This window comes from Rutidosis leptorrhynchoides, chromosome 8 (assembly GCF_046630445.1).
Source record: "Rutidosis leptorrhynchoides isolate AG116_Rl617_1_P2 chromosome 8, CSIRO_AGI_Rlap_v1, whole genome shotgun sequence".
Taxonomy (NCBI): Eukaryota; Viridiplantae; Streptophyta; class Magnoliopsida; order Asterales; family Asteraceae; genus Rutidosis; species Rutidosis leptorrhynchoides.
The window spans coordinates 23,978,730-24,006,714 of NC_092340.1; the positions used below are offsets into that span (position 1 = coordinate 23,978,730).

General features: G+C 40.2%; 3 protein-coding genes across 3 annotated transcripts; 2 read left to right on the forward strand and 1 right to left on the reverse strand.

Moving 5' to 3' along the window:
• Nucleotides 1-852: 852 nt before the first annotated feature.
• Nucleotides 853-2,619, forward strand: LOC139863230 (cationic amino acid transporter 1-like). The gene has a single exon (XM_071851872.1). The coding sequence runs from the start codon at nucleotides 910-912 to the stop codon at nucleotides 2,617-2,619; it is 1,710 nt and encodes a 569-aa protein (XP_071707973.1). The 5' UTR covers nucleotides 853-909.
• A 565-nt stretch (nucleotides 2,620-3,184) lies between these two features.
• LOC139863231 (F-box/LRR-repeat protein 12-like) lies at nucleotides 3,185-3,976 on the forward strand. Its single transcript, XM_071851874.1, has one exon. It carries the CDS (start codon nucleotides 3,185-3,187, stop codon nucleotides 3,974-3,976), a length of 792 nt encoding a protein of 263 aa, XP_071707975.1.
• A 20,255-nt stretch (nucleotides 3,977-24,231) lies between these two features.
• On the reverse strand, nucleotides 24,232-27,203 carry LOC139862569 (receptor-like protein 6). Its single transcript, XM_071851187.1, has one exon. It carries the CDS (start codon nucleotides 27,179-27,181, stop codon nucleotides 24,338-24,340), a length of 2,844 nt encoding a protein of 947 aa, XP_071707288.1. The 5' UTR covers nucleotides 27,182-27,203; the 3' UTR covers nucleotides 24,232-24,337.
• Nucleotides 27,204-27,985: the final 782 nt, after the last annotated feature.

Genomic DNA, 27,985 nt, shown 5'->3' on the forward strand with positions numbered 1-27,985 from the left:
ATACAAGTTTCTAAAACCCTTAATTACACTGCATTTCGGAGTTATTTTTAGGACGGAAATGTAAGGATATAGAAATAAACAAATAGTGTTAAGGCTGTTAATTTATCATTTTTTTTTTTTTTTGGTAAGCGAGTAAACCCTTCTATGAACGAGCACATTGGCTCCCCCATAGAAGGTAAAACCTCCGGTAATCAAGCCCTCCGAGCGCGAGACCTGGTACCGGGTGAATTCCGCATTATGCGCACCCTCTAGTCACACTCCCTTTTTGAACAATTTGGCATAGCTAGGAATTGAACCCGGGTGGTGTGCTTCATTGGGCAACTCGGTGGCCACTCAGGCTAGCCTGAATGGTTAAGCCTGTTAATTTATCATTTTATTTCAATCATTTTTCTAGTTATGTATATAGTCTTATATATTTGGCATGTAATTATTCATTTATTAGGCATATCATCAATCATGTGTTTTTCTCTTCAGGACATCAATATGGTGGATACAGATGATGGAAATCGAAATGACGGTGGCAGCAATAATGACACCGGAAATAGCAACGTTGAAAATGACAATATCAATGTTAGTGGTGGAGGTAATGGCAACAATATTGACAACAGCAGCAGCAGCAGTAGCAGCAACAGCACTAAAGCGGGAAATAGCAACGAAAATAGAAGTAGTGGTGGTGGTGGTGGTGGTGATGACAATGGTAGTGGTGGCAATAATGGCAATGGCGACGGCAGTGCGAATTCAGATCAGAGTGGTAACAGAAATGGTGACAATGGTGATAACAATGAAAGTACAGTTACTACTGATGGACAAGACAACAGTACTGATCCGAAAACGAACTCATGTTTTGTCAAATCAAATTTCTTCCCAGAAGAATCATTTTCAAGTTGGTCAAACTATCGAAAGGCGTTAATGGAAACAAAATCGCGTCTAAAAGAACGACTCATGGCCCGTTCATCAGACGATTTTGAAATCCATGGAATTCGTGCTCGAAGCCACCACCAAATGAAACGAACCCTTAACTGGTTCGACCTTATTTGGTTTGGTGTAGGAGCTGTAATGGGTGCAGGCGTTTTCGTCCTTACTGGTGAAGCCGCTCATGATTTAGCGGGCCCCGCGGTTCTCGTATCCTACTTAATCTCAGGATTTGCTGCTTTACTTTCTGTTATTTGTTACACCGAATTTGCTGTCGAACTACCTGTTGCTGGTGGCTCGTTTGCTTACTTACGAGTCGAGCTTGGAGATTTTGTAGCTTTTATCGCAGCTGGAAATATCTTATTCGAGTACGTTGTAGCTGGAGCGAGTGTATCACGTTCATGGACGTCGTATTTTGCAACATTGTGTAGCCATAAACCTAATGAGTTTCGTATTAACTTACCGTCGATGGGTGAGGGTTTTGATTACTGGGACCCGGTGGCTGTAATAGTGTCCATGATCATATGTATCGTTGCGTCTTTTAGCGTTAAAGGATCATCTAGGTTCAATTCGATTGCAACCATAATCCACATTGCTGTTCTGCTTTTTATAATTATTGCAGGAGCAATGAAAGCGGATCCTAAAAACTTTGACCCATTTGCCCCGTTTGGGTTTCGGGGCATTTTAAAGGCTTCGTCTGTACTTTTCTTTGCGTACGTTGGGTTTGACGGAGTTGCAACGTTAGGTGAAGAAACGAAAAAGCCTGGGAAAGATATACCAATCGGTTTAGTGGGGTCCATGGTGATTGTTATCGTAACTTACTCGCTTTTAGCCATGATATTGTCCTTAATGCAACCGTATCATCAAATCGATGTTGATGCGCCTTTTACGATTGCTTTTGAAGCTGTGGGGATGAACTGGGCGAAATTGTTAGTCGGGTTAGGCGCTTTAAAAGGAATGACTACTGTTCTGCTTTCGATCATAATAGCAGAGTCTCGTTACTTCACTCATATCGCTCGTACGCACATGGCCCCACCGATTCTTGCGGTGGTCCACAAGAAACTTGGTACACCGGTTAACGCTGCCATCATCATGACGGCGACAAATTGCCTAGTCGCGTTTTTCACGAGCCTCGATGTACTAGCTAGCCTTCTTTCGATTTCGACTCTTTTTATATTTTCGTTGGTTGCGATTGGGCTATTAGTGAGACGATACTACTTAACCGGGGTGACATCAAACGAAGATCGAAATAAGTTGGTTGTATTATTAGTAATGATCGTTACTTCATCTAGTGGTATGGGGTTACTTTGGGCTTGGGGAGTGAATAATTGGCTCGTGTATTTGATCGTTGGTTCGATTTGGTTTGTTTCGACGTTAAGTATTAAATTGAAGGTGAAACAAGCGAGGGACCCGAGGGTTTGGGGTGCACCATTCGTTCCATGGTTGCCATCGTGTAGCATTGCGGTTAACTTGTTCATGATGGGCTCGATTGATGGTGCGTCATTTTTGAGGTTTATGATGTGGACTGCGGTTTTGCTTACGTATTACTTTCTTGTTGGATTGCACGCCTCGTATGATGCATCGAAAGAGACTGTTAAGATGGAAGATGATAATGAAGTCGAAAAAGGAAATTCGGGAAATCGAGTGGTGTCAAATTCCGAAGGTGAAGGTGTAGAACTGAATGCGATAACAACTAGCCAAACTTGATTTTTAGTTATTGATTATGTTGTGTACATGAAGTTTTGGAATAAACCATATTTAATTAATAGCTGATAATTTATATTAGCAATCACATATTTGAAAGTACACCTTTCGTACCAAGTAGATAATTGTAAAATGAAGGTTTTAAGAAAAGATTGGAACATTGATGAGAAGAAGATGAGGAGTATTTAACGGCTATTTATTAATTTATTAATGTATGTTTAAGACGATAAAACAGAGGAAAAAAAAACACTGATAATAAGTTTGAGGACTAAAAATGTGAACAATAAAGTAAAAGGGTATAAACTTACGTAACCGAAAGAAACCATGGACTAAATATTACTACGTATTTACTTGTAGGTTTCATTGAAACTGTTTAATCCTTCATCCTTTATGAAACGAATTTATCTGCGAAGAGTAGACCTGATTGCGGCGCTTTAGTCTTGACCAGGTAATCGATTTAAACAATTAATCTTTAACTGATTTACTTACTGTTGTTTTCCTTTTGATCTATCTACTAAAGTCAAATATATATTAATAGTGATATCGATCGAGAGTTGTTTACAGATAAATGGATGTAAGTGACGATGGTAAACATATGTTGTGTTTAATTACACAACTTCCTGATGACCTTTGGTGCCTGATTTACCAAAAACTAGACGAATTGTGTGATCAAAGATCTTTTAGCCTAACGGGTCATCGTTTTCATGATATCGCAATTTCAAGTTGTAAATGCGTATTTGAAGTTACAACCTTAGACAAGTTACGTAGGTCATACATTCCCCTTGATTCAATTTTGCGTGGTAGATATATTTGTTTCATGCATTTTGAGTCACCTTCATCGTTATCAGTTCTTGATCTGTCTTTTTGTGCAATTACGGACAACGGCTTGGAAACGGTAACCAAATATTACAATAAATCCCTGATACACGTGGATCTTAGGCATTGTCCACGCATAACAAACACCGGAATTTGGTTTCTCAAACAAAATTGTCCTCGACTTCGGGTACTAAAAATATCTGGTTGTAATCAAGTTGTTGGAGTAGCATCCCAGCAAGGTTTTTCGGAAACTTTAACTTTTTTACAAGCAGATGCACACGTCCTTTCCCCGACTGGATTGTTAAGTGGCGGTGGTGTTGAGTATCTAATAGTATCTAATTTAAATATCCTTTGTAGTAAGAATGAACAACGTGGTTTGGCGGCAATTGGTTCTGGCATGGGTAAAAATCTTAAAATCCTTTCCTTTTACGATGGATCATTTGTTACGGATGAGTGCATCATGAGAATTTCAAAAGGATGTCCTTTACTGCAAGAGTTGAAGTTATCACGTTGTAGTGGAATCGGTTTCCCTGGTTGGGTTTAGATTGGGTTGCATTGTCAACATTTGGAGACACTACATGTGAACAACTCCGACAACCTTTGTGATAGAGAATTACTAGCTTTGGGTAATGGCTGCAAATTGCTATCCGTGTTGTACATGACGTATTGCCCACAAATTACCTCACTTGGGATTCAGGAATTTAAGATGAAGAGACCCGATGTCAGGATAAAACAGCAAATGAAGTATCCATGTTTCCCAAGTTGGGCATGGTAATTAGATTGTTTTTATAGAGTTTTTTACTTAATTATGGTTATGTTTTGTTTTTATTTTTCTTCTGTTTTATTTCTTACATGTATCACCATAGGTGCACAACTAGTTCACGACCTAGCTCACATCAGTCCCAAAGGGTTCGACCCGTGACTGGATAGGATTTTTGGTCTTAAATAAAGCTAAACTTAACATTTACTTGGGCTAACTTTAAGATATGTTATAGCTCAGCCTGGTTAACCAGTAAAGGGTAATATTAGAGTAAATCCGCTCATCCATTCTTTTAATAAAAAAGTTGAATAACGAAGTTGAAGTGTATTAAGCTATCACATAAGCACAGGCGTGTTAATCTATATTAACTCATTTGGAACAACAATTATGACGCTGCAATTGCTTGAACTGATTCAGTTCGCCTGTTTAAAATTTTTCAGTACTGCAATAGCTATGAAATATTCAATATTGTCAGCAAAATTGATTTATATACTATGTACATAAATTTTGTTTATCTATATAAAAACTATGCGAGCATTTTTATTATTTAACACATGTCAACTTCTACTTAGAACCTAATGTCGAAACCTGCTATTACAAATTTTTTAACAGCAATTTGGGATCACCACCAAGCGTTCATCTCCTGCACTAACATAACCTGCCCCATCTGCTGCCTAGGAGGAAACCCGACCCAATCCGAGGGCATGAGCGGTAAAACCAACCCTCCCCCACTGCCCCCGCAACGCGATGTGCGTAAGGCACCCTTGGGTGGAATTCAAGGGTTAAGAGGCAACCTTGTGTGCAATGTTGCACGTCAGGGAAGTCGAACTCCTGACCTCTCGCTAAGAGAGGCACACCACTAGTCCTTTTCACATATAGAATACTGAACCTGGCAATCGGGTTGGGTTGGGTCGGGTTTAGGTCGGGTCGAAACGGATTTGGGTTTGAACGAGTCCGGGTCTAAACGGGTCAGAAATTTTGAATGGGTCCAACGGGTCGGGTTAAGAGCGGGCCGTGTGAAGCCCCGTACAAAACCATCGTGTACTATTCGTCAACAACAGGATCTTTACACGGTCGAATACTACATGCTATTTGAAAACCAGTTTTGCATTCATAAAAGATAGCGTTTACAAAAGATAACGTGACACAAAGGTCGTTACAAAGTCATTATTTGAAAATAACATAAACTACGAATGCAAAAGAAAAAGTTTCATGATTGAGACATCTCTAAGTAATGCAGCAGAATTCTAGCACAGCAGGTCCTTAACAGCAAGTTTAAACACCAAGACAGCAAGTCTAAACAGCGGAAGCAACAAACCTCTAAGCACCTGAGAAAACATGCTTAAAAACGTCAACAATAATGTTGGTGAGCTATAGTTTAAGTTGTAACAGTAATGTAAGGTAGGCCACGAGATTTCAGTGTTCCAAAACAGTATGAAAAGTATATGTTTAACCGTGGGCACTTGGTAACTAACTTAACGTTTATAACCCCCTAAAAGTACACTTGGCGAGTGCGTATGTTTACGAAGTATTAAATACCCGTTAAATGCTAGCGCGACTAGCCCGAGTGGGGATGTCAAACCCTATGGATCCATATCTAAGATTCGCGTTCACCGGTTCAAAAACCAATGACTAAACGTTATCGAGCTAAGGGGAAAGTTTATGCCGTTGTATAACCCACACATATATAAAGTTTAAATACTCGTGCCTAGTATGTAAAAATGTAAAAAGCACATGTATTCTCAGTCCCAAAATAATTAAAGTAAAAAGAGATGCTATAACTCACAGTGATAAGAGCGGTAAAGTCGATAATGAAAGTATGCAAGTAGTAAGTCGGTCCGAAAGGTCGTCAACCTAAGTCAAAGGTTACTAGGTCAGTATGTTATCCTCATAAGTTCTAATAGTGCATAAAATAAGTTTAAGTGTCATCATCATCATCATTCATCATCATAAAAGCTAAGTAAGTTTGACAAGAATAGAGATCGAAACAATAGGCTAACTTCGGTCAGTTGCCACGACCTCTATACAAAACGAAAAGACGCGTAATCAGTGGCTATGGCTCCGTATATGAGTCCCCTAACCGCTGACCAATTTTCAGAACCTAACTCGTCTTCGTTTGACCGTGGCAATAGTTTAAGTGCATGTAGGTCAGAAATTTCAGCACAACGTTAATAGGGTGTAGTGACTTTCGGAAGGCCATAAATCCTAAACCGTAACTCGGATTAAGACAAGGTCTAAACGGAAAATCATCTACTCGAACCGAACTAACTGAAAATTAACTTTTCAGTAGCCCAGGTGGTCTGATCAGATCCCGAAAACAGTAAGCAAGGTGCTCCGGTGGGGTTCTTAGTGCTTGATGCTCATCACGGTTCTCATCCTTGATGCTTGTAGCTTCAAGTGTACAACTCGTTGATGGGTTAGCATCACCTTGACCAAGATTCTACCATCAACACACAATATGTTAAGACCAAGTAAGAACACAACTCATTTAAGAGTCTTAGATGGATGATGAACCAAGTTTACATCATATCCTTAGTCTTAACACAATTACAAGTTACATTTATAACCAAAGCTACAAAATTTACTTCAATCAAGCAAGTATGAACATAATCTAAGTCAAATAAAGTGATGAAACCCTAAGCTAGAGAGCTTGGATCCCTTTCACACAAGTTATAAGGTCACAAAGCTAGAAATCTTGAACCTTTAGTGTTCTTGAAGAACTTGAAGCATAAAGCTTAGATCTTTAAGTTACATGAAGACCATAAACACAAGTTTTGATCTTTATAACAAAGTAATGAGATCATAAGTTAGAAAACTTAGATCCATCAAAAGATATGAAGATTCAAGCTAGAAAGCTTGCATCTTGGTTGTTCTTGAAGATCTTGAAGCATAAAGCTTGGATCTTTAAGTTACATGAAGATTACAAACACAAGTTTGAATCTTTATAACAAAATAACAAGATTAAAGTTAAAAGATATAGATCTACAAAGTAGGTGAAGATTCAAAGCTAGAAAGCTTGAATCTTCCATGTTCTTGAAGGATTCAAATCCAAGTTTGAATCTACAAGATGTAATCAAGATCAAAGCTAAAAAGCTAGACCCATGATGATGACGATGATGAATTCGTGAGAGGGAGGAAGAAGAAGAAGAAGAAGAAGAAGAAGAAAAATCAATACTTACACTTTTTAGAGAGAGAAAGAACTAGAGAAAGAATTAGGGAGTGAGTGTGTGTAAATTACAAATGAAAGCAAGTGTAAAATGGATGGAATAAGGCTTGTATTTATAGGTGAATGAGGGTGTGGGAGGGGTGAGTTAGCCGTGATTTTGGAGGGGGGACAAGGGAGACCAACTTTTGCTTTTTGGTTAATGGTTGTCTAAAGTTGGTGCTTATGTTAGGATCCCATGCAACATTAAGGATAATACTTGACATAAATGCTAGTATGTTCCCTCTAATAAATGGGCATTTATCTTACATATTAATGGGTCACTAGCTATTAATAATTGTGCTAATTAAATAGTCCACTAACTAGTGTAGGGTGGGCTAAGGCCCAACAAGGTAGAAAGTCCAACAAGACTAACTAGTAAGCATAAGTAAATTATTACGCGTAATTAAGCATCTAAAAACCCAAGTAATTATTATTATAAAATAATAATTAAGATTTCGTAGTCATAATATCTCGATTACGACAAAAGTTAAACGTGTACGCAGTACGCAGTTTGTTCGTAACGTCAAGTGACACTAACGGTCATAAAGGTTTCCGGTGATCAAGTTAAGTATCCTACGTACCTAAAGGCACGTTTTATCACATAAATGAAAGTAAGCCATGTCTATAAAGATTCCAGAGTATAAAGTAGCACAGTACGCATAAATACGCAGTTTCGCAAAAATCACAAGGCACAAAAACAAGTCGAAAAAATCGGGTCGTTACATTACCCACCTGTTAATGGAAATTTTGTCCCGAAATTTAAGCTGAGGCAGGTGTTGGAGTCGGGAAAAGGTGAGGATACTTCTGCATCATTTGATCCTCTCGTTCCCAGGTAAACTCGGCTCCACGTTTGGCATTCCATCGGACTCGGACAATTGGAATCTTATTGTGCTTCAAAGTCTTAACCTCACGGTCCATGATTTCGACAGGTTATTCCACAAAGTGGAGTTTGTCATCAATCGTAAGTTCATCGAGAGGGATGACAAGTTCTGGTTCGGCAAGACATTTCTTCAGAATCGATACGTGAAAAGTAGGGTGAACTGCGCTCAACTGAGTCGGAAAATCCAAACGGTAAGCAACGGGTCCAACACGCTCCAAGATTTCAAAAGGACCAATATATCGCGGGTTTAACTTTCCGCGCTTTCCAAAACGGATCAAACCTTTCCAAGGTGCGACCTTCAACATTACACGGTCACCCACGTTGAATTCGAAGTCTTTACGTTTAAGGTCGGCATAACTCTTTTGGCGATCTTGGACCGCCTTAAGTCTCGCTTGAATTTGGACAATCTTCTCGGTTGTTTCATGGACTACCTCAAGTCCGGTGATTTGCTTTTCGCCTACTTCGGCCCAACAAATAGGAGAACGGCATTTGCGGCCATACAACGCTTCAAAAGGTGCGGCATTAATACTCGAATGATAAGTGTTATTGTAAGAGAATTCAGCTAGCGGCAAATGTCTCTCCCAAGCCTTTCCGAAGTCAATAACATAGGTGTAACACCGGCCATTTTTTTTTTTTTAAATACACAGCGGAAGACTTTATTAACAAATAAAATATAAGCCACGTCTTTACATTAATCCGTGTAATTACGTTTAAGTTTACACAACGGTGTTACGTTATTACAAAACATTATTTATACAAAAGTCCACATCAGATTTGGGTTGTCAAACATGTCTTCTGCAACAGCACCCATCCCGACTAGCAGTACCTAAACCTGCAAGGGGAGAATATGTGGAGGATTAGCGCACCGCTAAGTGAATGGAATCTATCTAACAGATATAGCTTAAGCCACACACAAGCTATATACTAACAACAACACTTGCTAACTACCAACTAGCATACAATAAGACAATACGAGGATCGGCGGCTTGTACGAGCACACGACTCCCAGCTGATCGGGCCTGAGTCTACCGATAGTCCCTGCTACTCAATTCACAGTATAGTTATCCAGATGCAGGGGATGCATCATTCACACTATACTCCATAATCAGTAGCCTATGGACTCAACCTCCCCTAGGCACGGTTGACCTCATACGGACTCTAACCTCTCCTAGGCACGGTCTCGAGTCCCCAGTCTCCCTGAGCCCGACTGGTACCATTCATACAGTGTACACATAATTCACATACAACATCAGGCAAATGATATTATTCTATCATGGCAATTCCTACACTATGCATGGTAAAAGAGTCAACCACTGTAGCATGATATGCTACTTAAACTCTATCCGTAGATAGACCCACTCACCAATTACCAGCAACTGCTCAGTTATTATTTATGAGCTTCCTCCTTGTCCTTATCTCCCGAGAACAGCAAAAACCAAGTTAGAATAGTGTTCCCATCAAGATTAGACACACTGACAGCGAATTATAGCAAATTAGTAAAAAATATGTGTCCGCTAAAATTTTCATGCTTAACACTTATGCACTTTCAAAATTTACATCCTGAACACCAAAATACAAACGAGCAGCATAACGGCTAGAAAAAGGCACTTTGGTAAAACATTCTGCTCTGGACACACAGTCGGTCGACTGTCTCCTCAATCGGTCAACTGACATAGACAGTCGGTCGACTGTAGACACAACCGGTCGACTGACTTTCCCAATCGGTCGACTTATTTGGTATCTCCACAATCGGCCAAAAGTCAAACTCAATCGGTCGGTTCACTCGGCAGTCGGTCGACAGTCGGCCGACTGTGTTCATCATCTGCAGATTCTGAACACAACCTACGGACTTCAAGCTAAATTCACCAAAACTTGATCTAGAGCTCGTTTTCGACACCAAAACTTACCACAACTCAATTACTACATCTTATAGACTATAAACCCACAAAGTTTTAACCATAACAACATCAAATCCATGGATTTTGACACAAAATCAAGCTTTTGAACAAATACACTTAAAAACACCATTTTAACACTAAATTGATCATGAAAGCTCATGATTCATACCTTAAAAGAATCAGTAGAGTGTAAAGAACGTGATTTCAAGACCAATTCGAGCTCAAGATCAACAATGGAGAATTAGGGTTTGGTTAAGTGGGAGGGATGAAGGTACGGGTGTGTTTGGGAAAATTCTAGAAATGGAAAGAAGAAGGCAGTACACTAGTCACTTAAGGCTGCTATTTTCCCCACCTCACAACACACGGGTATTTACCAGTTATCTGATATCTTTCGTACAGGATTAGGTAACCCAAACGAAGTCCAAATAAAATAAACAAACCTGTTCTGGGACCCTTGTCACAAACTGGACACAACACAAATATAATAAAATACCAATTAAATAATTAAAATAAAAGCACTTAAGACTAAGCACAAACCCTTAGGGCAAAATAGACAACTTACAACTAGCCCGGGTTTCAGTCTGTTACAAATCCACCCTCTTAAGGAGATTCCGTCCTAGGAATCTGGTCTTAGTCAAACATATGAGGGTAGCGGTTTCTCATCAACTCTTCCGTTTCCTACGTAAGATTAGAACCTAAACTGTGTTTCCACTCGATCAACACCATCGGTATCTCTTTATTTCTCAACTTAGTCACCTTTCGGTCAACTACACGGACCGGATCTTCCACCAATTTCTTATTCAAATCGACCCTTAAATCTTCTAAAGGAAGGAGTTGCGTTTCATCATCGACTTTACACTTACGAAGATAACACACGTTAAATGTATTATGAATACCGGCTAACTCTGGCGGAAGATCTAACACCACAGTCTGATCATTCAACACTTCACTGATCTGAAATGGACCAATAAATCTTGGTGCTAACTTACCACGTTTACCGAATCTGATAACCCCTTTCCATGGAGAAACTTTTAGATACACTCGTTCACCCACATTAAAGGTTACCGGACGTCTACGCGGATCAGCATACATTTTCTGCCTATCTCTAGCGGCTTTCAACTTTTCTCTCGCAATTGCAACTTTTTCAGCTGTCATTTGAACAATTTCAGGACCTGCAAACTGTTTCTCCCCGGCTTCTAACCAACAAGTCGGAGTTCTGCAATGACGACCGTACAACATTTCATAGGGCGGCATCCCTATACTCGAATGATATGAATTATTATACGCGAATTCGACCAACGGTAAATGTGTATCCCACGAACCACCGTATTCTAACACACAAGCCCTTAACATATCCTCCAAAGTCTGTATCGTTCTTTCACTCTGACCGTCTGTCTGAGGATGATAAGCTGTACTTAAATTCACACGCGTACCCAAATTCTGTTGAAGACTATTCCAAAAGTTTGACACAAATCTGGAATCTCTGTCTGAAACGATCGATAACGGCACACCATGTCGACTAACTATCTCTTTCACATACAAATTGGCTAACTCACTTAACGAGGCTGTCTCACGAGTAGCAAGAAAATGAGCACTTTTAGTTAGACGATCCACTATTACCCAAATCATATCATGTCTTTTCTGAGTTCGAGGTAATTTTGTCACAAAATCCATCGTTATATGTTCCCACTTCCACTCTGAAATCTGTAACTGACGTAACGAACCATAAGGTTTCTAATGTTCTGCCTTCACTTGAGCACAAATATGACACTTTTCAACATATTGAGCGATATCTGTTTTCATTGTCGGCCACCAATACACCGTTTTCAAATCATGATACATCTTATTACTACTAGGATGTACTGTTAATCTGGATTTGTGAGCTTCTGTCATGATTAAATCCCTCAAATCTCCAAGCTTAGGCACCCAAACACGATTGTTTAAGGTCTTTAGTCCACGTGAGTCATCAATTAAGTCCACTTTTCGTTTGGTCATTTGTTCAGATTTAATATGTTCGTCCTCCAAAGCACAAGCCTGAACGGTTCTTAAGCTGTTGATCAGATCTGAAGTTATATTCAAACGAAGGAATTTCACATTTTCACTTGATCTTTTACGACTTAGCGCATCTGCAACAACATTTGCCTTACCCGGATGATATTTAATTTCACAATCATAATCCTTGATCAACTCTTGCCACCGTCTCTGACGCATATTCAATTCTTTCTGTGAGAAGCTATATTGCAAACTCTTATGATCTGTACAAATAACACAATGGGTTCCATACAAATAGTGTCTCCACAGTTTCAAAGCAAACACTACTGCAGCCATTTCAAGATCATGCACTGGATAATTCTTCTCATGAACTTTCAACTATCGCGAGGCGTAGGCGATTACTTTATCTCTCTACATTAACACACAACCCAACCCAGTAAATGACGCATCACAGTATACCACGAAGTCGTCTGAACCTTCTGGTAAAGCTAACACTGGTGCCTGACACAGTAGCTGTTTCAAAATCTGAAAAGCTTTTTCCTGTTCATCAGTCCATCGAAAGGCTACATCTTTACGAGTCAACTTAGCCAACGGACCCGCTATTTTAGAAAAATCTTTGATAAACCTGCGATAATAACCAGCCAATCCCAGAAAACTCTTAATCTCAGTCGGAGTCTTCGGAGAATTCCAATTCATTACCGCTTCTATCTTTATCGGATCAACCTTTATACCTTCAGCACAAATCACATGACCCAAAAAATGCACTTCACGTAACCAAAATTCACATTTCGAAAATTTTGCAAATAGCTGCTCACGTTTCAGCAAATTCAAAACCTGTCTGGTGTTCAGCATGTTTACTCTCTGTCTTTGAATACACTAGTATATCGTCTATGAACACAATCACAAACTTATCTAAGAATGGACGATACACTCTATTCATTAAATCCATGAAGACTACTAGGCGCATTCATCAACCCAAACGGCATGACAAGAAATTCATAATGACCATACCTAGTTCTGAACGCTATTTTCGGTATATCTGATTCAGCAACACGAACCTGATGATACCCGGATCGTATATCTATTTTGGAAAAGAATGAAGCACCCTGTAACAGATCGAACAAATCGTCTATTCAAGGTAATGGATACTTATTTTTCACCGTTCTTTTATTCAATTCACAATAATCAATACACATACGCATTGACCCATCTTTCTTTTTAACAAACAATACCGGAGCACCCCACGGTGAAGAACTCGGTCGAATAAACCCACGATCTAATAACTCTTGAATCTGTGACATCATTTCACGGATTTCAGACGGCGCTAATCAGTATGGAGCTTTTGTAACTGGAGTTGTTCCAGGAACCAACTCAATCTTATATTCGACTTCCCTTACCGGCGGCAGACCTGGTAACTCATCTGGGAACACTTCGGGAAATTCTGATGCTACTGGAATATCGGCCACTGTTCTCTTTTCTTTCTTCGCATCAATCACATACGCAAGAAACGAATCACAACCCTTTGCCATCGACTTTTTCGCTTTCATCATGGTTATCAACGGAAAATTATACCCACCCCGCTCCCCTCGGGCCACAACACGGGTTCCATCGGTCGAACGAAAGGTAATCATTTTCCTATCACACTTAATATTAGCCCTAAGTGAGCTCAACCAATCCATTCCTAATACTACATCAAAGCTAGGAATAGGTAACACTAAACAAGTCACTGGGAAAGACTTCCCTTCGATCTCTATACAAACCCCAGACACATATGTTGTGACGGGTGTGATCTTACCATCGGCTACTTCTACACTAACTGGTTTGGGTAACACAGTAGCTGGTAATTTCAACTTAGCACGGAAATCTAGGGACATAAAACACATATTGGCACCACAATCAAACAATACGCGAGCAGGTATTGAGTTGATTAGAAACATACCGGTGATCACTTCGTCGGTTGCCACAGCATTCTCAACCGACATCTGAAAAGCTCTAGCCTCTGCTGTTGGAGGGTTCTTCCTTTTCTGCCCACTTGAGGCAGTTGACCCTCCGGCTGATGCCGAACGCGCCCCTGACCCTGCCCCGGAACTACCACTCTTCAACGGATAACTAACCGTACGATGCCCTGGTTTGTGACAACTCCAACACACACTATTTGGATACGGACATGCAGAAGACTCATGCCCAACAACACCACACTTTAAACATCCTCTTGTAGCCTCAGAACATTGACCACTATGAGAAGATCGACACGTGTGACACCAATTCCCTTTACCTGATCCAGACCCAGAACTACTCTGACCACTTTTACCCTTCGATTTAAACCCACTATACTTCTTGGATTTAGATCCTGATTGACCAGATACTTGCCCACCTTGTTGTAGCACATTACCAAACATTCTGTTTCTGGTGGCCTGAACATCACTTTCTACCATCTTAGCCATCACAACCGCTTGAGACAACGACGTAGCCGTTCTAACAAAAGTTCGGTACTCTGGCAAAATGATATTAACAAAATGTTGTATACGAGACGCTTCGTCTGGCACCCACTGTTGTACAAACCTCAGTTTATCCATATACTTCTCTACTACCTCGTCGATCGTCATTTGAGGTGTCATCTTCATTTCAAGAAACTCAGTCTTGATTCGGTTCATATCAAATGGATTACAATATTGTTCACACACCTTCCCATGAAACTGCTCCCATGTAATCATACTCACTTTCTCTTTTGGTATACTGGAAATCAAAGAATCCCACCAAATCATAGCCCTACCTTTCAACAATCGACTAGCATATGTCACTTTCAGTTCGGGTTCACACTGGCACGCTTCAAATACTCTTTCAATTTCTCGCAACCAATTGAGAGTTACAGTCGGATCAGTACTTCCAGAAAACTCGGAGGGTTTGCAATCACGGAAGTTCTTATAAGTACACTTTTTGGGTGGTTGCATGTAATGTTGTTGGAACATTTGCATTTGATATGGATTCATCATCATGGGATTTTGGTAAGTAAAAGTGTTTTGCGGTGGCATATAGTATTGGTTAGGTATTTGATTCTGAAACTAGTTCTGGTGCACATTAGGTATCGTTTGGGATTGCGCAGTTGGGAATCCAGGTGGTGTATCATCATTTCCAGAATGCCTCGCTAATTCAAGCTCATTAATTTTGTCTTCAGCCTCTTTTAACTTACTTTCTAACTGAAGGATGTAACTATTCTGATCATCATCAGACTCAACACCCTCTTCTGGTGCTCTGAATATTCCGGGGTTGGATGGGCCAGTTGCGTTTCTATCAGCCATACCTGTGCTACAAAACAGCTTACACAAAAGCTTAGTGGATAACAGTTAGTTCAATCACAACTAACGCACGTATATCCTATTTTCACTTAGCCCCCCCACTCCCACAGACATGTTTGACTTGCCTCAGGGTTTGGGAACAAAATACGCGCACGTACTTGCTGCCAAACCATGCTCTGATACCAACTTGTAACACCGGCCATTTTTTTTAAATACACAGCGGAAGACTTTATTAACAAATGCAATATAAGCCACGTCTTTACATTAATCCGTGTAATTACGTTTAAGTTTACACAACAGTGTTACGTTATTACAAAACATTATTTATACAAAAATCCACATCAGAGTTGGGTTGTCAACATGTCTTCTGCAATAGCACCCATCCCGACTAGCAGTACCTAAACCTGCAAGGGGAGAATATGTGGAGGATTAGCGCACCGCTAAGTGAATGGAATCTATCTAACGGATATAGCTTAAGCCACACACAATCTATATACTAACAACAACACTTGCTAACTACCAACTAGCATACAATAAGACAATACGAGGATCGGCGGCTTGTACGAGTACACGACTCCCAGCTGATCGGGCATGAGTCTACCGATAGTCCCTGCTACTCAATTCACAGTATAGTTATCCAGATGCAGGGGATGCATCATTCACACTATACTCCACAATCAGTAGCCTATGGACCCAACCTCCCCTAGGCACGGTTGACCTCATACGGACTCTAACCTCTCCTAGGCACGGTCTCGAGTCCCCAGTCTCCCTGAGCCCGACTGGTGCCATTCACACAGTGTACACATAATTCACATACAACATCAGGCAAACGATATTATTCTATCATGGCAATTCCTACACTATGCATAGTAAAAGAGTCAACCACTGTAGCATGATATGCTACTTAAACTCTATCCGTAGATAGACCCACTCACCAATTACCAGCAACTGCTCAGTTATTATTTATGAGCTTCCTCATTGTCCTTATCTCCTGAGAACAGCAAAAACCAAGTTAGAATAGTGTTCCCATCAAGATTAGACACACTGACAGCGAATTATAGCAAATTAGTAAAAAAAAATGCGTCCGCTAAAATTTTCATGCTTAACACTTATGCACTTTCAAAATTTACATTCAAAATTTACATCCTGAACACCAAAATACAAACGGGCAGCATAACGCCTAGAAAAAGGCACTTTGGTAAAACATTCTTAACCGTCAATTTGTTCGGCTCATGATAATCGATACACATGCGGAAAGATCCGTCCTTCTTCTTCACGAATAAAACAGGTGCGCCCCAAGGTAATGAACTGGGTTGGATAAATCCACGGTCTAGCAATTCCTGCAGTTGACTCTGCAACTCTTGCAGTTCGGAAGGTGCTAGTCGATAAGGTGCGCGAGCTACGGGTGCAGCTCCCAGCACTAGATCGATATGGAACTCCACTGCTCTCGGTGGCGGTAATCCAGGCAATTCTTCCGGAAAGACATCGGGAAATTCGTTCACAATTCGTACATCATTCACACTCTTAACCTCGGCTTCTAACGTTTTCACATGTGCTAAAACAGCAAGACGTCCTTTCTTCATGATCTTTTGTGCTTTCATGCAACTAATGAGGTTCAGCTTCGAACTACATCTCTCTCCGTAAATAATCAGTGGCTCACCACCTCTGTGGGGTTATACGAAGAGCTTTATCTCCACAGATAATGTCAGCCCTTACTTTGGTCAACCAGTCCATACCGACAATTACATCAAAGCTTCCCAATTTGATGGGTATCAAGTCAATCTCGAAATCCACACCAGCTACGTTGATAATAGCTCCTCGGCCAATTTGGTCAACTTTCTCAAGTTTTCCATTGGCTACCTCAACAAGCATACTCTCCTTCAAAGGAACTAACGACCAATCTATCTTAGAGCAAAAGTGTCTACAAACATAGCTCCTATCGGCACCAGTATCAAATAGGACAGAAGCTAATAGATTGTTGATAGTGAATATACCTGTAACCAAGTCGGGGTTCTCACGGGCATACCTCGCATTTACATTGAAATCTATTCCACGCACTGGCCCGCCGTCCTTTCTCTTGTTGGGACATTCATTCCTGAAGTGGCCCTGTTGTCCGCACTCATAGCACTGCCTTGGTACAGTAGGGTTTATCTTCACCGTTGGAGTGTGAATCTTGCAGTCCTTACCAATATGCCTGGTCCTTTTGCACTTTTCACAGAACACATTACAGTACCCGGTATGGTGCTTGTAGCACCTCTTGCACTACGGTAGACTACCCTTGTAGTTGGGGTTCGAGCTAGTGTTCGGGTTGGGGTTCCTCCAGTCGTTGTTTCCCTTGAAACCCTCATGCCTCTTAGCTGGGAGTAGCATAAGCCTCGTCAATACCTTTGGCCTGAGCAAGTGTGTTCCACCAGGTTAGGGTGCCGTCCGACAGCGTACAGGAGGCATACTTGGTTTTGTTCGTCTCTGAGCAGTTGCTTACACGAAACACAGCTTCTAGTTTCTCAAACTACCTAGTCAATCCAACTGGCCCCTCAGTACCACTAAAGTTGTGGGGCTTGCAGCTTTGAAACTCCTTATAAGTACAATCGTTACGGATGGGCTGGTTAACTGGTGGAGCTTGTGGGTTAATTTTCGCAATAGCTGCGGCTACTCTTTCAGCAATCATTTCCTCAATTTGTGCTGCTGTGGGCGCTGCTCTTCCGTTTGCCATTGCTCTTTTAAACAAAATTTTTGACTTAAGTCAAAATCCAGCATTTAATAAATAATAATATAGTATATGGCAACCAACATGGAATCAACGCAACACATGTTAACTAAGTAATGCAACTAGATACAGATACCACAGAAACATCATACAGTAACGTAATTAGAACACCGTACAAAAAGTAAACAACACTAAGTTCCATTCATTAATAATAAGTTGCATACATCCGCATAAGTTCGTACAATACATGAGTAAATAATGAAACTACAAACGAGATTACATAATGAAATCTACTACAATGCCCTATGGTGACAGTGGGTAAAGGATATCCATTACGTGGGACATCTGGTTCTCGAGCTCAGTCACCCGAGCACGGAGGATCTCCACTTCCCTCGTCGGTTCATCGACGGAGGGAGATGGTGGGGTAGGTGGTGCAGTCGGTACAGGTGGTGTAGGTGGTGCAGACGGTCCAGCGCCAGAAGTAGATGGTGCGTAACGGTAAGCCTTACGCACGAATGGATCGGCAGGATACGGCACAACCTGCTTGCGGGCGGTGACCCTAGTCCTCAGTCCATGTGCGTTAAAAGACGACCTACCTCCGTTAACCCCTGGAATAACGGTACCGCTTCTTCGGTGGGGTAGAGGGTGGCTACACGGGCGCCTCCTCAAGGTCCTAGTCAGAATCCTCGTCACTGGAGTCATCAGAGGATGAGTCGTCGGATGATGAGTCGTCAAAAACAGCTGAAGGTGGCTCTGCTCGGCTGGTAGTCATAATCCGATATCTGAAAGGTGGGATCGGCACGACACGCCCATCAGGAAGGCATCTAGCCCAATGGTTATGCTCATTGCGGAACGTAACGTCCCCGTATTCCCCGAGAATCACAACACCACCGGAATGGTGCTGTGGCTCTGAGGGTCCTGGGATGAGTGGAGCTGGAATCTTCGGTGGATCCTCGTGTCCGTCTGAGGTGATCACTGGGTCGGGTGCATGGCCACTGGCTCCAGAGGACGAAGCGCCAGAGTCACTGGAGTGTGTCGACGACGGGATCTGTGAATCGGCAACAATGGCAGGCGAGGTGGAGGGTGAGTCTGAGTCGCTCTCCAAAATGATAACGGACGGGACATCCGACATCTGAACAGGGAAAAATAACTTTTTCCATGTCAGTAAGTCATGAGGCAAGCACGTATTAGGCAAAATAACTACGACAGCCTAGATCATCTATAGCAGTAAATATCATGGCAATAATAGCAAATCGTACAGAAGTATCATGCAATCGAAAGCAGATAGTAGCATGCAGTAATGAAAATCAAGTAGCAGTATACGTCATATAACAGTAAAAGTAAGCAGTAGCATGCAGTAAGTTTCGCGGAAACAAGTAAACTAGTAAGTTGTAGATTAGTCCTATTAGTGAATCCTACTCGGTCCAGTCTAGACTTACTAATGCAACCTAATTCCCTACAACCAATGCTCTGAAACCAAATGTGACGCCCCGTACAAAACCATCATGTACGATTCGTCAACAACAGGATCTTTACACGGTCGAATACTACATGCTATTTGAAAACCAGTTTTGCATTCATAAAAGATAGCGTTTACAAAAGATAACGTGACACAAAGGTCATTACAAAGTCATTATTTGAAAATAACATAAACTACGAATGCAAAAGAAAACTTCCATGATTGAGACATCTCTAAGTAATGCAGCGGAATTCTAGCACAGCAGGTCCTTAACAACAAGTTTAAACACCAAAACAGCAAGTCTAAGCAGCGAAAGCAACAAACCTCTAAGCACCTGAGAAAACATGCTTAAAAATGTCAACAATAATGTTGGTGAGCTATAGTTTAAGTTGTAACAGTAATGTAAGGTAGGCCACGAGATTTCAGTGTTCCAAAACAGTATGAAAAGTATATGTTTAATCGTGGGCACTTGGTAACTAACTTAACGTTTATAACCCCCTAAAAGTACACTTGGCGAGTGCGTATGTTTACGAAGTACTAAACACCCGTTAAATGCTAGCGCGACTAGCCCGAGTGGGGATGTCAAACCCTATGTATCCATATCTAAGATTCACGTTCACCGGTTCAAAAACCAATGACTAAACGTTACCGAGCTAAGGGGAAAGTTTATGCCGTTGTATAACCCACACATATATAAAGTTTAAGTACTCGTGCCTAGTATGTAAAAACGTAAAAAGCGCATGTATTCTCAGTCCCAAAATAATTAAAGTAAAAAGGGATGCTATAACTCACAGTGATAAGAGCGGTAAAGTCGATAAGGAAAGTATGCAAGTAGTAAGTCGGTCCGAAAGGTCGTAAACCTAAGTCAAAGGTTACTAGGTCAGTTTGTTATCCTCATAAGTTCTAATAGTGCATAAAATAAGTTTAAGTGTCATCATCATCATCATTCATCATCATAAAAGCTAAGTAAGTTTGACAAGAATAGAGATCGAAACAATAGACTGACTTCGGTCAGATGCCACGACCTCTATACAAAACAAAAAGACGTGTAATCAGTGGCTATGGCTCCGTATATGAGTCCCCTAAGCGCTGACCAATTTTTAGAACCTAACTCATCTTTGTTTGACCGTGGCGACGGTTTAAGTGCGAGTAGGTCAGAAATTTCAGCACAACGTTAATTGGGTGTAGTGACTTTCGGAAGGCCATAAATCCTAAACCGTAACTCGGATTAAGACGAGGTCTAAATGGAAAATCATCTACTCGAACCGAAATAACTGAAAATTAACTTTCCAGTAACCCAAGTGGTATGATCAGATCCCGAAAACAGTAAGCAAGGTGCTCCGGTGGGGTTCTTAGTGCTTGATGCTCATCACGGTTCTCATCCTTGATGCTTGTAGCTTCAAGTATATAACTCGTTGATGGGTTAGCATCACCTTGATCAAGATTCTACCATCAACACATAATATGTTAAGACCAAGTAAGAACATAACTCATTTAAGAGTCTTAGATGGATGATGAACCAATGTTACATCATATCCTTAGTCTTAACACAATTACAAGTTACATTTATAACTAAAGCTACAAACTTTACTTCAATCAAGCAAGTATGAACATAATCTAAGTCAAATAAAGTGATGAAACCCTAAGCTAGAGAGCTTGGATCCCTTTCACACAAGTTATAAGGTCACAAAGCTAGAAAGCTTGAACCTTTAGTGTTCTTGAAGAACTTGAAGCATAAAGCTTAGATCTTTAAGTTACATGAAGACCATAAACACAAGTTTTGATATTTATAACAAAGTAATGAGATCATAAGTTAGAAAACTTAGATCCATCAAAAGATATGAAGATTCAAGCTAGAAAGATTGCATCTTGGTTGTTCTTGAAGATCTTGAAGCATAAAGCTTGGATCTTTAAGTTACATGAAGATTACAAACACAAGTTTGAATCTTTATAACAAAATAATAAGATTAAAGTTAAAAGATATAGATCTACAAAGTAGGTGAAGATTCAAAGCTAGAAAGCTTGAATCTTCCATGTTCTTGAAGGATTCAAATCCAAGTTTGAATCTACAAGATGTAATCAAGATCAAAGCTAAAAAGCTAGACCCATGATGATGATGATGATGAATTCGTGAGAGAGAGAGGAAGAAGAAAAATCAATACTTACACTTTTTAGAGAGAGAAAGAACTATAGAAAGAATTAGGGAGTGAGTGTGTGTAAATTACAAATGAAAGCAAGTGTAAAATGGATGGAATAAGACTTGTATTTATAGGTGAATGAGGGTGTGGGAGGGGTGAGTTGGCTGTGATTTTGGAGAGGGGGACAAGGGAGACCAACTTTTGCTTTTTGGTTAAAGGTTGTCTAAAGTTGGTGCTTATGTTAGGATCCCATGTAACATTAAGGATAATACTTGATATAAATGCTAGTATGTTTCCTCTAATAAATGGGCATTTGTCTTACATATTAATGGGTCACTAGCTATTAATAATTGGGCTAATTAAATAGTCCACTAACTAGTGTAGGGTGGGCTAAGGCCCAACAAGGTAGAAAGTCCAACAAGACTAACTAGTAAGCATAAGTAAATTATTACGCGTAATTAAGCATCTAAAAACCCAAGTAATTATTATTATAAAATAATAATTAAGATTTCGTAGTCATAATATTCCGATTACGACAAAAGTTAAACGTGTACGCATTACGCAGTTTGTTCGTAACGTCAAGTGACACTAACAGTCATAAAGGTTTCCGGTGATCAAGTTAAGTATCCTACGTACCTAAAGACACGTTTTATCACATAAATGAAAGTAAGCCATGTGTATAAAGATTCCAGAGTATAAAGTAGCACAGTACGCACAAATACGCAGTTTTGCAAAAATCACAAGGCACAAAAACAAGTCAAAAAAGTCGAGTCGTTACATTACCCACCTGTTAATGGAAATTTCGTCCCGAAATTTAAGCTGAGGCAGGTGTTGGAGTCGGGAAAAGGTGAGGATACTTCTGCATCATTTGATCCTCTCGTTCCCAGGTAAACTCGGGTCCACGTTTGGCATTTCATCGGACTCGGACAATTGGAATCTTATTGTGCTTCAAAGTCTTAACCTCACGGTCCATGATTTCGACAGGTTCTTCCACAAAGTGGAGTTTGTCATCAATCGTAAGTTCATCGAGAGGGATGACAAGTTTTGGTTCGGCAAGACATTTCTTCAGATTCGATACGTGAAAAGTAGGGTGAACTGCGCTCAACTGAGTCGGAAGATCCAAACGGTAAGCAACGGGTCCAACACGCTCCAAGATTTCAAAAGGACCAATATTTCGCGGGTTTAACTTTCCGCGCTTTCCAAAACGGATCACACCTTTCCAAGGTGCGACCTTCAACATTACACGGTCACCCACGTTGAATTCAAAGTCTTTACGTTTAAGGTCGGCATAACTCTTTTGGCGATCTCGGGCCGCCTTAAGTCCCGCTGAAAACGCCGGCCGGAAACGCGCGCCGAAAAAACGCGCGCCGAAAACGTGCAACGAAAACGGGCGCCGAAAACACCCGCTGAAAATGTCGGCCGAAAACGCGCGCCGGAAACCAGCGCCTAAAACGCGTGCCGAAAACGGGCGCCGAAAAAGCGCGCCGAAAACGCCATCCGGAAACGGGCCCCAGAAACGCCCGCTGAAAACGCCCTCCGAAAATGCCGACCGGAAACGCCCGCCGAAAACGCCTGCCGAAAACGACGGTCGGAAACGCGCTCCGAAAACGCGCTCCAGAAACGCTCGCCGAAAACGGCGCCGAAAATGGCGGCAGAAAACGCGCGCCGAAATCGCGCTGAAAAACGGGCGTTGAAAACGCCCGGAGAAAACACGCTGCGAAAACGCTCGCCGAAAACACGTGCCAAAAATGCGCTGCGAAAAACTCGCGCCTGAAAACGCGCTGCGAAAATGGGCGTCGAAAACGTGCGTCGAAATTCTACGGCGAAAACGGGCATAAAAAAGGTAGGACCCATTGGACCCGAACATAGGACCCGTTGGACCCGTCACTTTTTCCTTGTGATATAAATAGTTCAATTTTGGACCTACAATATTTCTTATTATTTATAAACTCAGACCCTACTGGACCCTAAAATTAAGATCTAATTAACCCATTTTTTAGGTTGTGGGTTTGATTTGTGCATAAGAATACTATACTACACTGTGTAATAATCGAGTCATACTGATTCAAATTTGTATAAGACATTAGTATCACATGATTTCAAGTTCAAATATCTGAAAGGTTAGCTGCTTCCAAATTAGTATAAGACGAAGACATTCTTATATTTGCCAACCGACTGCTCATGTTCGTTTCTCAACCGCCTCCTTAATTCAATGTTTTTGTGTATATATAACCTTCAGAGGTAGAAATCTTGACCCAATTATTAATGGGTCATTTATAATTTATTTGCTAAAAGTGGTAGGTCGAAAAATTCAGATTGGGTTGAATGTGGGCCGAAGGCCTATTTCTGAAGCATACAACCTCTTTAGCCAAGGATGTGATTTATTATTAATGTAATAATGTTGTTGTATACTAGCAATCATAGACTAACGTTGAAATTGAAAAAAAAAAAAAAAAAAAAAAAAACAACTTAACCAAGTTTGATCACATCATGAGGGCAAATATTAGTAAAATATCAAAAACATTTGAAAAACATACCAATATGAATATAATTTATTATTCCTATGTGATCTATCTTCTCTTTTCTCCCTTGTTCAAGATCATACGCTCCACTTCATCAGCAATTACATTGAACCACTTTGGTCTTCCCGTCAACAACATGAGATAACCCATCACCAATCCAATTGGGATCCCACAACCATATCCCAACATCACCGCTTTCAATGTAAACCCATTCTCTTCCTCATCTTCGTCACCACCAAGCTGTGGTGGTTGTGGATTCTCATTGCACTTTTGGGGCAACGGAAGTCCACACAAATTCGGATTGCCTCCAAATGAGTTCGATCCAAATGTGTTGAATTGTTTTCCTGTCGGAATACGGCCCACAAGATGGTTTTGCGAGACATTTAAGAATGCAAGAAATGTCAAGTCTGCAAGGCTTTGAGGGATCTCACCATTGAGCTGATTCCAGGATAGGTCTAATGATTCAATTTCTGATAGTTTTCCAAGATCTTTTGGTATGCGACCTGTGAGGCTGTTGTGGGATAAGTCGAGCACTATCAGTGAGTTTAGACTTCCAATAATATCCGGAATGTTCCCTTCAAAATTATTGTTGGAAAGACTAATAATTGTATATTCAACTGTTAGTTTTTGAAAGTATTGGTCCTTCCCTTTCACAGAAACATTGATCGAGTAATACAAACCATTTGTGTTCATATATTCGAGTTTTGTGCCTATCTTTGCCACATTCTTCATAGCATTAAAATGTTGAAAATATTTTGTTGGAAGTTGGCCTACAAACGTATTCTGAGATAAGTCAAGAACTCGCAAACTTGGGAATGGGAATTTAACAGCATAAGAGGTTACTATGCGTCCATGAAAATTGTTTGAGTTGAGGTTAAGAACTTGCAGTTGTGAAAGACCTCCTAACCAATTAGGGAATGTATCATTTAAGTGGTTGTCTCCCAAATCAAGAACTCTTAAATGATGACAGCTGGACAACGAAGTTGGCAACTCTCCTTGTAACTGATTTCCCTTCAGAATAAGACCTTCTAACATTCCACAATCTTCATACGTGTTTGGAATTGTACCAATAAAATCATTATTTGATAATACCACCACTTGAAGAGAGGAGCTAAAATTTCCAAAGCATGGTGGAATCACTCCACTAAAGTTATTATTTGACAAATCCAATTGATATAAATCACTCATGTTGCAAATTGATGGAGGGAATGGTCCTTGAATTTGATTGGACTGCAAATATAGTCCTACTAGTGCGTAAAATTCAAATTGCGGCAGGCCTGTTATGAAGTTGTGTGAAAGATTCAGGAAAGCCAGCAGATTGTTACCTCTTGTCCATAGGGGAAACACTCCGCTGATTTCATTGCTAGAAAGATCTAAAGTTATAAGATTTTCCATGTATTGTAAGGACACCGGGAACTCCTTTAACTTGCAAGAGGCCAATTTTAAGGTATAAAAATTTGGGTTGGCATGATGAGTAGCATTATTGTCCGTAATCGATACACCACTATATGAGAGATCGAGATAGTTAAGGTTTGTGAGACTTGATAACAACATATCTAACTCCCAATCACTGCTAAAATTATTAAATGAAAGGACTAATGAAACGAGATTGGTGAGTTTTAGAATGAAGGCCTGATCAATTTGCCCACCTAATTCGTTGTTACCGAGGGATAGATATTCTATTGGCGAACGAGCAAACGAATCAGACGGTACACCAGTGAACTTGTTATAATCTAGATAGAGTCGTTTTAAAGATGGGAGAGTAAACAACCAAGATGGCAATGTCCCATTAAGTTTGTTATTTCCTAAATCTAGATGAATGATGTGTGTTAGGTTAAGTGGATATTTGGGTAGGGAACCCATCAAACTGCAATTTTGAAGTTCTAAGTAAGTGATAGAAGATGAGATATTAATACGATCAGTTGGTAAAACCCAAGAGATATTAACAGCGGGAAGACTAAGGTCTCTCAAAAGAGTAGAATTATTAAGTAGATCGTTAAAGATATGAGGCTGAATTCTCAAATTATCATTACCGGAGAGATCAAGTGAAACCAATTTAGGAAGAAGTGATATCTCCCTAGGGATTTCACCTGTGAAACTGTTATATGACAAATCGAGTACTTCCATGAATCGAAGATTAAAAATGTGATCAGGTAATTTTCCTTGCAATCCAGTCCCTCTAAGACTAAGTAATTTCAAAGAAGAAGATATATTGAGATAATTAGGTAAAGTTGAAGAGATATTAACATCAGAAAGTGTAAGTTCTTCTAAAGAAGTAGAATTTCGAAGCATGTCTATGAAAACACGAGGTTCCATGCTTAAATTATTTAAATAAATTGAGATATCAAGAGACACCAACTTATGAAGAAGTGTGATCTCCGCTGGGACAAGGCCACCAAAGCCAGTTTCAGAAAAGTTGAGATGTGTGAGACTATTTGAAAACCTTCCAATTTCATGTGGAATTTGAGAATCAGAAAAATCGTTAAAAGCGAGGTTGAGTTTTTGGAGGTGAGGAAGGTTGAAGAGGGAAGTATTAGGATGGATGTTACCTTGTAGCAAACCACAACTTAGATCGAGACCGATAACGTCGCCAGTGGAGTAATCGCAAGTGACTCCATTCCAATCACAACAATCTATACTTGCGTTCCAATTCATCATTATTGGATAGTAACCAGAACCAAGCCAATCTCGACATGCTGAATAATATAGAGGATCATCCGTTGAGATATTGGAGGAAAGGTTGTGTTTAAAGAGAAGCAACTCTGAGGACTGTTGAGGAGAGCATTTAAGTTTATCAACAATTAAGGTGGAGGTATTTAAATAAGAAGATACAGTTGAACAAGCAAAACAGAAGAACACGAATAAATAGTATACCATTTTTGAATTACTCATCCTTTTCCCCCTCTAAATAACATTCATCTCCTTTATAGTTGCTAGATATATGCAAAGTAGTATACTATTTTCAGTGTAGTTGCCTTGAAAAACCAGTCCCCATCGTATACTAAGTTTATGGTTTTGAGGTCTATATTTATTTCCAAACTTGCCATTTGGAAGATAAAGGCGTTCAATTGATGGCCCATTGTCAAGTTCAATTTTCATTTGTGTTGTGTGGAACTTAATGATGATGTCTACTTGTGTAGACTTTTCAAGTGAACTTTTATTTGTCTACAACACTTGTTTATTTTGTGGCTCCTAAGTTATACAAGATAATAATTTAATTATTAAAGTTATTTCAATCCCACATAAAAAGATGTACTCCGTAGTTTTGAATAATCAGCATCATTCGTGTTACTCAACATCAAGATTGACCCTTAGTTTTGTTACTCGACACATTTGTTGTGATTTTCTAGGTATACTAGGTTTGTATGGTTTTTGTTTCTTATCATTGTTGGGTTAATCGAATTTTACATTTTAAGAAAATATTTACTAAATATTTAGTTTAATAATAAGAAATTTTTCAAAAAAGCTCATGATAGGAACTTGAGGAGAAGGAAAAGAATTATTGAGTTAATTATAAAACATACTACTAATACTAATTACCGTAATATACTGCATTCCTATTGACTAAAACCATTTAGTTTCACTGTCAAAAATTCCACTGCAGTTTGATTTCCCCAAGTATGGTATCCATCGCCACCATCTCCTGCCACTTCCACCACCGCCGCTGTTGCCATCACCATCTCCTCCATTTCTCTT